This window comes from Aquila chrysaetos, chromosome 1 (genome assembly GCF_900496995.4).
Source record: "Aquila chrysaetos chrysaetos chromosome 1, bAquChr1.4, whole genome shotgun sequence".
NCBI lineage: Eukaryota > Metazoa > Chordata > Aves > Accipitriformes > Accipitridae > Aquila > Aquila chrysaetos.
In genome coordinates this window covers 28,935,926-28,949,190 of record NC_044004.1, presented here as the reverse complement: position 1 = coordinate 28,949,190, position 13,265 = coordinate 28,935,926, and the positions used below count along the sequence as shown (strand labels likewise).

The 13,265-nt window shown below is 39.2% G+C and overlaps 1 protein-coding gene across 2 annotated transcripts in view; it reads left to right on the top strand.

The window, feature by feature from the left end:
- Positions 1–13,265, top strand: part of LOC115344264 (gamma-aminobutyric acid type A receptor subunit alpha4) — a 50,809-nt gene that overhangs the window by 19,479 nt on the left and 18,065 nt on the right. Inside the window, exon 8 of one of the 2 annotated variants that reach the window (XM_030021256.1) lies at positions 280–539. The exons of the other annotated variant lie outside the window; for it this stretch is intronic. Within the exon in view, the coding sequence (XP_029877116.1) occupies positions 280–539 (260 nt within the window). The remainder of the gene's footprint in view (positions 1–279; positions 540–13,265) is intronic. 2 annotated transcript variants of the gene reach the window in all.

Genomic DNA, 13,265 nt, shown 5'->3' with positions numbered 1-13,265 from the left:
AAAAATATAAAATTAAGGCTTCAGTGTTTTCTTCATGTGAACTCTAGATCATCTGAAGTCATGTCTTTCCATGTCTCCTTTAAAAACTGGTTAACTGTTTTGTGTGCATAGCTGCTTATAGATACATGATGGTTGCCATGACTTAAATCTAATGCACTATTCACAAGTAGCAGAGAAAGACTCTTAAGTGATTTAAAATTCTTTGTTTGAAGCTGCTTGCCTCTGTTCTCACTTTGTTTTACTCTGATTCAGCAGTGCTTTTGCTTTATTTCTTTGAAGGAATAACAACAGTGTTGACAATGACGACACTGAGCATCAGTGCAAGACATTCACTGCCAAAAGTATCCTATGCTACTGCCATGGACTGGTTCATAGCGGTCTGCTTTGCCTTTGTGTTCTCTGCTCTTATTGAGTTTGCTGCTGTCAACTATTTTACTAATATTCAAATGGAAAAAGCCAAAAGGAAGACAGTAAAATCACTTCTTGAATTTCCGGTTGCTCCAATACAAAGAGAAAGAAGTACAGAAGAGACAGTCATGGTATGTTTTCAGCTCATACAAACATTTTCCGTCTTTTTGGTGGTGTTTCTTGGTAAAACAGGCCTTTAACTTCCTCCCAGGTTCCCTCTGAGCTAATGATGCAGTATAAGTCAGCCTAATGGAAGGCTAATGCTACATTATATTCAGTGATAAAACCCTGTAAAATATGATTTAATTCTTGCATTATTGGATTAACTTGGGGGAGAGGAGGAGGTTGCGTCCACCCATACCTACAGTCTCTTCTATATTTAGTTGTGTTTTGTTGGAGGTCAGATAGGATGGGTACCTTTAGGAAACTTTCTTTCCCTTTGCGCGTTGATTCTGGCTGGACTGATTATACAGACCAACATATTACAGATTATAAGGGCAGCATGTTATCTTATGTGGCTAATGTCTTTAATGTGGGTACTATCTTTTTGGGGGGTAAGCCCAAGCACAAATACAGCCTTGGCAATGAGTGGATTGAGAACATCCCTGTGGAGAAGGACTCGGGGGTGTTAGTGGATGAAAAACTGCGTATGACCCAGGAATGTGTACTCACAGCCCAGAAAGCCAATTGCATTCTGCGCTGCATCAAAAGAAGTGTGACCAGCAGGTCAAGGGAGGCGATTATCCCCCTCTACTCTGCTCTGGTGAGACCCCATCTGGAGCACTGTGTCCAGCTCTGGAGCCCCCAACATAAGAAGGCCATGGACCTGTTGGAGGGAGTCCAGAGGAGGGCCACGAAGATGATCAGGGGACTGGAGCACCTCTCCTATGAGGAGAGGCTGAGAGAGTTGGGGTTGTTCAGCCTGGAGAAGAGAAGGCTCCGGAGAAACCTTATTGCAGCCTTCCAGTACCTAAAGGGGGCCTACAGTAAAGATGGGGAGGGACTTTTTACAAGTGCATGTGATGATAGGATGAGGAGTAATAGTTTTAAACTGTAAGAGGGTAGATTTAGATTAGATATTAGGAAAAAATTCTTTACTGTGAGGGTGGTGAGGCTCTGGCACAGGTTGCCCAGAGAGGTTGTGGATGCCCCATCCGTGGAAGTGTTCAAGGCCAGGTTGGCTGCGGCTTTGAGCAACCTGGTCTAGTGGAAGGTGTCCCTGCCCGTGGCAGGGGGGTTGCAACTAGATGAGCTTTAAGGTCCTCTCCAACCCAAACCATTCTATGAATTAAAATAAGCTAAAGCATTGCACTTGCACCTTGGAGCACTTCCCTAGACATCACAGTTCTCCTTTCATTGCATGTATTGCCTATTTAGAGTTTTCTTTCTTCATCAGTTACAATTTCGGGTTTTTCTGATGAATGTTGGATGAATCCTTTGTGTCCTCCATAGATTTAATTTTTATGCAATTTGCGTATCTTTGCACAGGAGCTCATCTCAACTCCTGAAAAGGTTTTGGGGTTCTGTTTAACAAAATGCTTTCCAGCTTTTATAGTGCTTTGGATTAAGTGTGACTTGTGTGGTAGCTATCTTAGTGTGCAGACCAGTTAATAAATGCTCGATCTCATTTCTAGTTGAGCTCACCAGTAATTCTCCTTTCTTCCCTTTTTCCATTCCCATATGCTTACTCTCTGCTGCATCACTCCTTCTATTCATGAGACACCTAGCCAACAAAGTCATTACAGCACTTGCACCAGCCATGCGGTAGGCTAGTAATTCCCAGCCATGGCTGACTCTTGGCAGCACCGCTCAAGAAGTAAGATGCTGACAGTAGCATTGTAATTCACTCTTCCTGTCAGGCTGACTTTGTAATTTCCTTTGGCTGAGCCATGATTCAAGAACTGCTGTTTTAGACTAACTCTTGGTAATTTTGTCTTCTGTCTCTTTTCACATCTCATTTGTCTCCTTCCCTATTCATCTGCTCTTTTTTGCCTTCCCACCCCTTCCATTTGCTATTGCTGCTCAGCTGCTGTCCACCCACTTCCATTTTTCTTCCTCTTCTTTGCTCTCCTACTGTAGATCATTACGGTTTTCAATCTTCTGGCTGTGTTGTTCTGTTAGCTTCCATTTCTGCTTAAAAGGATAGATGTGCTCCTGAAGAGTTTGTTACTTGTCACTCCGTTGGCTGCTAGTAAGAGGCGGGAACAAGAAAAAGTATGTTTATAATAGTGTGTAGTTCGCCTTGTACATAGAAGTATTAGTGCTGTTAGTTTATGCTAAGCTTCTTGATTGTACAGCATGCAGTTTAGTATAATATCTCAGGCACTCCTGAGGAGTGTTAGTACATACTGCTTTTGGTGATAGGTTTTACTTGGATCCATAGGAAAATAAATTACATAAGAACAGTTTCATCCTAGGTTTGTCTGTAAGGTTCGATTAAAACAAGAGGAAAAATAGTAGTTTTCTCCGGTAGCAATGATGGAGCCTTAATAAAACTGTTTTGATTCATGGTCAGAATTGGTGTAAGTCAGTCTTGTATCATGCTTAGCCATTTACACACATTTTTTGGAGAAACTTCTCTTTGTCTCTCTCTCTGTTTTTGTGGGGTTTTTTGTTTGTTTGTTTGTTTGTTTGTTTGTTTTTTTAACAACAGCACACATGCAGCTTCACCCAACTTGAAAGCTAGGTAAAATGAGATGTGAACAGTTCTGTTCCACTGCTTGCTTAATACCTCTGTGATAAATGTGATGGTGTTCTTACAGGTTTGGGGATTTTGAAAGCACTCAAGGGAGCAATCTACTTTTTTGAAGGCTTACACATTAGTGTTGTGAGTATGTAAAGTGAGTGATAATGTTGTTTGTACCTTGAACTGTTATTTTTTTTTATGGCTTTTTCTCCAATTATGCCTATGCTGAGACTTGAGTCTTTGCTCTTCCAGGACAGGTGTGCAGGGTGAGCCCACAGGTACTGTTATAAAGGCTTAGCTATCATGCAGTCCTTTCCATGACTAGATGACTTCTGTTCTGATCTCCTGCTGTGCAGAACAGAAGCTAATAAGGCTGTTCTAATTCTTTAGAAGCTAATACGGCTGTTAGACTCTGCTTTCCAAGCTGACATGTAATATAGTCCTCTCCTTAAAATTTTTAGTTTTGCTTATAAAAGACTAGTCTAGAATTTTCTTATGCCTTATTATAAATCTGATTTTTTTTTTCTGCATATATACTGTCTATTCAGTGCTGATTTACCAGAGAGAACAGAATCTCAGCTTCCCTGTGAGTTTGTGGTTCACAAAGAATGGACGACAGTAGCCTGACTGTAGCATGTAATCTGTAAGCATTGTTTCTTAACATAAAGATTACACATTTTATCTCCATAGCTAAATGATAGGCTTTGATTTCTTAACCCAGTTAGTGTTTGAAAAATGTCTGTACTACACTGCCACTATTGTGCTAGAAATTGTTAGCCATACAATTGCCAGAGCTCAAGGAAAAGTTTTACTTTAAAGTTGAAACTTTTTTTCAAACAGACTTTGCCTTATCTGGTAAATTTGCCAGTCTCCCAAAATTAAAAATTTTCACTTAGCCCAGGGAGGAAGTGCGTGTAAATTGGGAAAGAAGATGCCCAAATACCTAAACCCTGCAGTTCTTTCTGGTGCATATTTCACCATTTGCATTCTGCTTTGGATATTCTACTAATTGGAGGGGGAGATCCTTCCCTTATGCCTGTTAGCCCTGTACTTTTGCCTGCCTTGAAATGGCATACAGGTGGCTGCACTGACTTTTCATAGTTGAGGTTCCATCTATGTAGGTCCCCTGAAAAGAAGAAAAATACAGAGTAATTGAGGCTGTTAAGGAAAACAAACAAAGTGATATTATACTTTTAAATGAGGGTTTCATTTTATGGGCTGTTGATTCTGCGTTGTTCACTGGATGGTTACATGCATTTGATTTATTTTTTTTTTATTTAATTTTTTTTTCTCCAGTAATGTGGTGGGGTTGTCCTAGAGGGTTCTAGGAGGGAGCAAGCTGGGCTATGAAACCGGATTCCCTATAGCATATGGGGATTTTACTATCTGACAGTAGTGGAAATTAGGCATATTAATAGTAAGATTTGGTAAAATAAAGATAAATGGCACGTAATTGTAAGTCCTTTTTGACACGTATGTGTTTGACCAATTTCTGACCATAGAATTAAAGTGGGTTTTCTATATTGAATCAGGTCATATATTACTCGCGCTAATTAGAATTCTTGGTGGTGGGTTGTTCTTTTCTTTTCAGTCAGAAACATTTTTCCAGTTGTCTTGGATCAAAGGCAACTCCTATCATTATGATAAAATTATCTGGGATGCGTTCATTCATATTACATATTTCTTCAGTGCAACCAATACATCTTTACTGTGGCAAATGTGGACTATATGCTTTTCTAAGTTATTCTCTTGTGTAATTATATTTATGTTTTTGGAGCTACACGATGGGTGTGACTGATCAATATATTGATTACAGTAAGCATTAAATGAGTTTTGGAGGCTAGCTAAGTAATCTGAACTGTGTTAATTCCAACAAAAAAATCCTGGTGTCAAGCTAATTTACTGGGCTGGGGGTGGCAGGAGTGAGCCTGTAGTGCCTGCAGATGCAGCGTATGCTCCTCTATTGCTTGATTTGGTTTTAGCCATGGTATTATTCAACCTCTTTTTACCCTCCTCCCCCTCCCTGCCCCATTTCCACTTTTTCTTCTTGTTGCCTATAACTTTCTGATACAAACTTAATGTGTTTCCATAAGGAGGATTGCAGTTCTGCAGTAGACACCCCATGAGTAGGACCCAAGCTTGTCTGAGATCTGGCTTGAGTTCACAAGCAACTTGGACAGCCTCGCTCATCCCTTCTGTCAGGGACAGTGAGATAGTACTGGAATCTGTCTAAGCCAGGACAGATGACTTACGCCATGGTCTCCTGTGATTTCCTTGTCTTGGGCGCAAGTTAAAATGCTTTCAGGTTAGAAGGAATGAACCTGTCCCTAAATGTTCTGCACTCCTTTCTTTAGTAAAAGCAGAAATGTTGCAAGTCAGTGTGTGATGGAAATGAATGATTTATAGCTTGTTATTGGACTCGGTCTATTTTTATACTTCTGCACTATTTCCTTTTCACTGTATTCCTATGAAGTTTATTTTTAAAGACCTACCCAATTTTGGAGATGAAGAATGCTACTGAAAAATAGTCTTCAAAAAATAGGCTCCTAAACTCTGTTAACATGCGCTTCAACCTCAGCTGTTTGTTAAAAGAGCATGAAACTTGAAAAAAACCAGGTCAGACTCAAATGAACCTTTTGAATGGAGTAATTTCTTCATACTTGGTCACAAGTAGATTGTAACTCTTAAATTTCTTCCTCTTTTCTGAAGACAGTTAAGTGTCACGTTGTCTTGAGTAAGCCCCGTAACGTCTAATGGAGGAACTCAAGGGTCAAGGTCTTCACTGCCATGTAGGTGTACACTCCTGTCCTTAATAGGAGCATCCATGCTGGGGTGATATGTGACTGGCATGTACCTGACAACAAGTTTACAAGAAACGTTGTCATGTGGGCAACCTGCATATGTGCTTTCATGTGATTAAGATGTATTTTCTGTCATACGAAGTACTTGCCTTTTAGTCATATGATGGACACAGCTCAAGTTACATGATGCGGGATGGGAAGAAAGTGGGGATCCTTTGGCAGCTTTTGGTGTAGAGATGTCTAGAGCAATTTGTCTAGAGCTCGTGCCCAACTCTGTGCCCCATCTCATGACTTCCAGAGCAAGGATTGGGCCAGATAAATTGTTCTGATGGGCTCATAGGCTGGATACTTCTTTTTTTAGTGTGTGTGTGTGTGCCCTTTTTCTGTTCTTAATCCCTGAAGTTGATTGATGCTGAAAGAGCAGCAGATATGCTCTTGTGTCTAAGGCTTAGACTGTAAGAGAAAGTGGAAGTTTTAGCCTTTGAACCAAAACTTCTTTTTGAATATGTAGACGTATTCTGTAATGAAGAGAGGTACATAAAATGTACCAGATCTAGAGTAGTACCACTTAATTTCTTTGCCTCTTCCTTGGATTAGTAGAAGAATAGCTTCCCCTGTCCCAGCAAATAGAGAAGTGGAGCTAAACCCACTCCCCTCATGTGTGGAGGGAGGTATCTGAAGAGCAGCTAGATCTTAATGGCAGTACTTGGACCAGAGTGGTGGTCTGTTTACTGAACCCCATATGCGGATGCATAGCCTACCTTCTCTGCGTGACTTTGAATAGTCCTGCAGTTGGAACAACATTTCAGTTTTTAAATATAATAATCATTTTTTGCTGCTTCACTACTTCTGCACTGCCTAAGGTGTTATGGTTCAGGCTTTTTTTAGGGCAGTGGCATTTAAAACTCAGATCCTAATGAAGGACTTCAGGCTCAAGAAATGTGTAGAGTGCATGCAAATATAAGGGCAGGACCGTAAAAAGGGAGGCTGCGGTGCCACGTGAATAATTTCTTTGACATGTCAACAATTTTCTGTCCCTCTAGTTTCAGTAGTCAACGTTTTTGCTGTTGATGATTTACAGTCATAATATGCTAACATCATCCTGAATGGATGCAGGTCATAAACAACTGGGACATTTCAGAGTGAATGCTATTTGAACGATAGGAGAGAATGACTACCTGGGTTAAGGCTGCAGTGACTTAGTGGGAACTTTGAATGTTTGGATACCTGAAGATAGAATAGGTCCAAAATGGTTCTTAAAATATTTTATTAGTTGTGATGCTCAGGTACAATGTTTTGTGGGTTCCCCCCCTTTTTTTTTTAATTTTCAATTGCTTCTTTAGTTTTGTTTGGTTTTTCTGTTGTTTTTCTTTTGTTTTTTTGTTTTTTACTTGGTTCACTAGACTTTGATAGTCCTACCCAGCAACTTGCACTACTCACAATGTATAAAGCTAAATATGTGCTCAAACGATACAATTGGGACATAAATGCGGGGTGTACAATTTAAAATGGTTTTCTTAATATTTCACATAGTATGTCTTTCTAAATATCACAAATTAAAGTGCTATATTAAAAAATTTGGTCCCTTTCCAAGAACCTGATATTGCTCTACCTTTAACATGGTTGAGTTGTGGAATAAATTTACGCTGGAAGTAGAAACATTTGTCTACTGCAAAGAGAGCAGAGTAACTACTGGAAGTATGCAGCGTAGTATTAGGTTTGCAGCTAGATTCTGACCCAGCTTAACTGTGATGTAAACTCCATTGAATTCCAGAATTCAGTTATAATGAAGGTAAAAATGGCTGGGTGTTGATAAAATGAACAAGTGTGGTGGAATTCCAAGTTGGGGAATGAGGGTTTTTTTCTTATTGATAGTGGAAATGTCTTTGGGGTTTTTTTTCTCTTTTGTGTGGGTTTTTGGTGGTTGTTGTTGTTGTTTTGGTTTTTTTGTTTGTTTGTTTGTTTGTTTTTTAATATGCACAAAAAAAGCAGGAATTTTATTTCAACATCTGATTTATAACTAAACAAAAAAAATCCTGCTGGAGTGCTATCTCCTCCAACCCTTACTAGGAAATGCGGTAATTGCTCGCTCTTCAATTTTCTGTAAGTGTTACAATGAACTACCACAATAGTAAGCAAGGGAATATGAGGGATATGGTTGGCTGTTATTTATCTGATGCTCAAATACCTGACAGTGTTTACTGTAGTTACTGGAAGATTTAATTTAAATAGTATTAGGATAAGGCTTTTATTTTGGAAGCCAAAGGATAGCTCAGTAATGTCAATCTTTCAAGTGGTTATTGTAGAAAATACTAAACCCCATTGTTTTTAATTCTAAAAATACACTTAAATGCCTTTCTCTGTCATTGTGTTGATCGACTGAAAAAAAACCCCTACCATGCTCCAAAAAACCATATTCCTTATGGTTTCATCATTAGAATAAACAACACATGTTCCTGTTTAATAATAAAAGATCTTTTCATGCTAATATCAGTTGCAGGCATTAAGATAGGTCTTATATTGATCTAATTGCAGTTTCCTTCCTTTTTTTTTTTTCTTCTTTTTTGTAGAGGCAAACATTAAGTACTCAAAAAATATGTGGTAGCATTTCAGAAACACCAAGTCAGAACAAACCTGTATGGTGACAGGGGTAAAATTTTCAGATTGTTCAGCATCCCTTATAATGCAAATTGTCAGGGATTTTATAGTTTTCCCTATGATTATTAGTATGAAATGATGCCTTTGAACATGAGGCTCTTAATATTTTCTGCTTAAACCTTTTTCTGTATTTATATTTAAATTTCAGTTTTGTTTCCCCTCCACAAGGAGTTTTCAATACTGGTGAGCCCAATGACACCAAATTGCAATTGAGTTTCACAGCTGTGTGAGATTTCTAGCTGACTTCATTTTTACACTGGGTAAATTGGAGTCAGAAGAAATAAACGTTGAGAGGCTTGGGAAAATCTATGAGGCAATGAGTGTTTAAGGCATTTTCAGCAAACTACTGAAGCAAATTTAACCGCAGCTTTAAGGTCACGGAAAAGTGAAAGATACAGAAAATAATGAAGGTCATTGGTCCCTAATCAGCTGTTCTTCTTCCTTTCATAGATGTTATACAGAGCACCTCCGCAGTTGGTTAACACATGACCTATCCTAACAGATTTATCTCCCCCTGCACCCTCCCCGCCCCGTAGTTATGTTTTCAGTTCTTTCATTTTTGTCATGCTACAAATAAAACCTTTAAGAATTGTGCACACCAGTGCTTAAGAACCATATAAAATGCATACTTACATATACAAACATACATGTCTGTATGCAAGTATATGGCTCTTAAGCATCATACGGATGAATGGGTTTATTTGGCATAAATTTGGCATCCATTTTTTGTAAAAAGGTTCTTCTAATTTACATCTCTTTAATAACCTTGAATTCACTTTTCTTCCACATTGTGCACTTTTAGGCCTGTCTAATGGTGGAACATAAGATGGAGTGCTCTTCTTACCTCTCTTCCCATCACATGATTCAGATTGCAAAAGGAGCAGTATAGATGGTGGACTGGCTCTTATAGCTTATTTCCCCTCACTTTTCCCCTTGCAAATAATCTGCATTGCTTATTGCACTGCTAAAGCTATGGACTAGAATTCATTGTATTTTGTGGCATATTGGTCATATTCCAGGGCTCTGTAAGGCAAACCAAAATCTCTAGTACTGTTCCAGTAAAATTTTGATTGACTGGCTCTACAACATAATAGTAAAACATGGTAGATTTCGCCTCCAAGTTGTGCATTTGCTAGCAGCATGGCAATATGGTGACTCAGTGGGATTTGGGACAAGCAGCATTATTTACACTGATGACAACATGCTACTTCCCTGGTAAATGTCAAATGGTGTGAATTTGGCAGGCTATCTAATGTCCTCCCAGAAGAACAGACTGTTTTCTTAGGAAGGAATGGTAAGGACAAAAAACACTGTGGTAGAGTTTAATAGGAAAATATTACTCAATTACCATACAAACAATTTTCATGTTGCAGCTAAACAATAGGTAATGCCAGACTTTTGGTTGCTTTAAGCCTTCCAATTTTTGCATGAGTTTGTTTGAATTCATTGAGATCTCCCAATTTGGAAAACCTATGCTTTCATATAGCACATCACTGACCTTCCTGTATATTAATTTACCTGCGTGTTGTTGAAGGTTTAACAGTGCTGTCATGGAAGGCTCTTATCTTAGTCTTGCAAAACTAACAACGAGGCATAGAGATGTTTATTTACTGTTCACTTCTGATGTCATTATAGTAACACGTCTTTGTTATATGCTTGATTATTCTAAAAAACAATTAAAATTCTTCTGTGCTTTGATTGTGGTAGCCTTTTCAGGTTGGTTTTGGTTTGGTTTGGGTTTGTTTTTTTTTTTAGTTGGTTTTTCTGGTTTTGGGTTTTGTTTTGTTTTGTTTTTTACTTAGGGAGGTTAAGTATCTAAAATGGTGATTAGGCACCTAAAATTTCCCTGGGTAAGCATGTACAGAACTGACTTGCAGCTTCCAAAGTGTTTGCCTTGCATCTTAGGTGGAAAAGATACCTACTCTGTTTCATCTGAATGGCCAGCATGCCTATTAGATACGGCCTCCCACAAACCCCACGTGGGAGTCTGAGCAGGCTTGAGTCCTGCCCCTTCTGGCTTGGAGAATTGTGTTAGTAACCAGACTGCTAGGTAGTCCGTGGGATGTTAAGTTCCTATTGAAGCTGCTCTTGTTATGTTAAATAATTTATATGGGGCCAGGGTGAAGGAGAGGAATTGATTCTGGAGCCAGCTTGTCTGTGCATGCACTGCAATGGGAGGGTGAGATTGAAGTGTGCAGAATGCAATATCCATAAAGTGGAGTGAGGAGCACTTGTCCTAGAATATTGAGTAGCCTGGTGGGGAAGCACTTGAGATGTGTGAAGCCTGCGTTGATATCCCTGCTACAGTCAGGGCAGATTTGAGAAGAGGTCTCCTATCACCAAACCTACAGTAACCCAGTGACCAGGATGGGAACATAGAGGAGGACAGAGTCTTTTTGTGAGTGTCTTTTTACAGTGTGACTTAGCTATGTAGCTTCAGGAAACAGCTCAGAGCTGAAAGCACTGGGTTGGATGGCTGCTTCTGCACAGGCATGTAATTTAGGCTGTGATCCTACCCAGGGCATTTCTCTCCAGCCTTGACAGCTGCTTGCTGGATGTCAAAGTGTTAGCCCTCTCCTGCTAGGACTGGTACCAGATGGTGGTGTTGTGACTTGTAAATTCTGCTGTGAATTTATCCCTGAGAAAATAGATGCTACTGCTTTAAATATTGTACTGCCTCTGTCCCCGAGACAGATACCACTTTAGTGATATCCTGTGTCAAAGATCTGCTACAAATCTAGAAAATGTATTGACCTGCAGCAATGAACTCTCTGTTTAAGTAAACAAATGGTGCAAAAGCAGCCCTGGGACCTTGCACAATGGTGCTGTAAAGGTCTGTTGTAGGTTGAAGCTGATGCAGGTCTCCTGAAGTGTCTATATATCCAACCCCAGGACTGCTGAGCTATTTTCCAAAGAGTGCTGAGGCAGATTAAAAGAATACCTCTGAATTACATTGCAAATACATGGTCCTGGTTTTAATGTGTACCTGTTTATCAGCGGCTGATGATGGCTGTGTTTCCTAGTGCCCAGAGGGCCTATGAAGGGGATTTTTGGCACTGAGTACTACTGATTCTCTGTTAGCTCAGGCAGTAGGAACTGCTTAATTTGGATTCACATCCCAACAGGATGTATCCATCATATAAACTATGAATCAATTTAAAATTGCAGAGACTGATTTAAAGCTGCTGTGTAGAGCACTGACAGGCTATAGGAAGATGCTCTTCAGTTGTATGAAGGAGCTAACTGTACAGTGCTGTACCAACACCAGGATTTCCCACAGCTTGCAGTGCTTACGTTCTTAAATGCAGTCCTAAGGATAAAGTTGCCTGATGCCCAGGTAATCACTTTTATCACTGCTGCATTCTCCCCAGGACTTGGCATGTGACTTTTAAATAACTTTCTTGTTTGTTTTACAGATTCTAGGTTGGCCTTATCATAGGGAATATGCACTGTGGTTGATACCAGCTCTCTTTGTTCTGTAACAAGATGACTAAGTTTGTCAGTTCAGTATTGGATATTGCTGTGCTGATGATCTTCTCATGAATCTCAGCTCAGCTGCTGCACGCTACTTCAGTTCATGCTAAATTTGCAATCTTGACTTCATTGAAGTGCAAAATTGGCTTGCTTGTCAAAAACTGGTAATACATACAAAACAATCCAGTACTTTATTTTTTTGGCTAAAGTCAAGGCTTATGGAGGCTTAGAGAAAGTTTCAGAATTTCCACATTATGTGAGCAGCTGTTTATAGTGTGCAAACCTTGTTAAATATTGAAGAATTTAGATTGACTCATATTTGTGCACCATTTTAGTGTGATAGTAAACAGCAGTATCCATCAAAGTTGAGCTTAAATGGAAAAGCAAATGATCTATGAATTGATTTTTGGCAATAGATGTGTTGTAGGGTTTTTTTTGTTCTATACGTTCTGTCATAGAAGCTGACCATCAAACTTGCTCCACAAATCTGCCACTGTATTTAAATTGGATAGATTTATCCTGAAGTATGCTAACAGCATCCTTCATTGTATTATTCATGGTCAATTGCATGTGAATCTACTTGTCAAGGGAGGGATACAGCATTAATTACCGCATTTTACACATGCCTGCAAGGAAATTGGTTTAGTTATCCTATCTTCATGCCAAATAAAATGGACTTTCTGCTCTGGGACTAGCAAAAGGTCATCTTACATCAGGACTTTTTACATAGGAAGAATTTGTACTGAATGTATCTTTCCCCACTTCAGTTCTTTTAAAGATAAAAACCATGCAAAATAGCATGTGATGCTTAAAATTAAAGCAAGATCTCTATGCTTCTTAATACAATAAATATTTCAAAAGCTTTTTGCATACTGCATGCTTATGACAGAATTTGTCTGACAGAATTTGAACCTCTTGTCCTCCTATGCTCCCCCGCCTCCCCAGTAAAATATGCTTATGCATAGGATGGGAACTTTCTAAATCTCTTGTACTGAGCTTTTTTTTTTTTTAGTTGTATAGACTAATGAAAAATTCATTTGGATAGAAAGAAAGAGTGATTATCAATCTCTCCTGAAAAAGTCTGGAGTCCGCATTTCCCTGTGTTTGGTCAATTCCTTTTCTTTGTTAGTGCAGTCACCTATCTACCTCTGGCATGTTGTACCTTTTAGTGTCCCTAAATAAAAGTCTTGGTGATAGATGTTTGAAGTCCCATGGGGGCTGAAACTTAGCTTTCACTG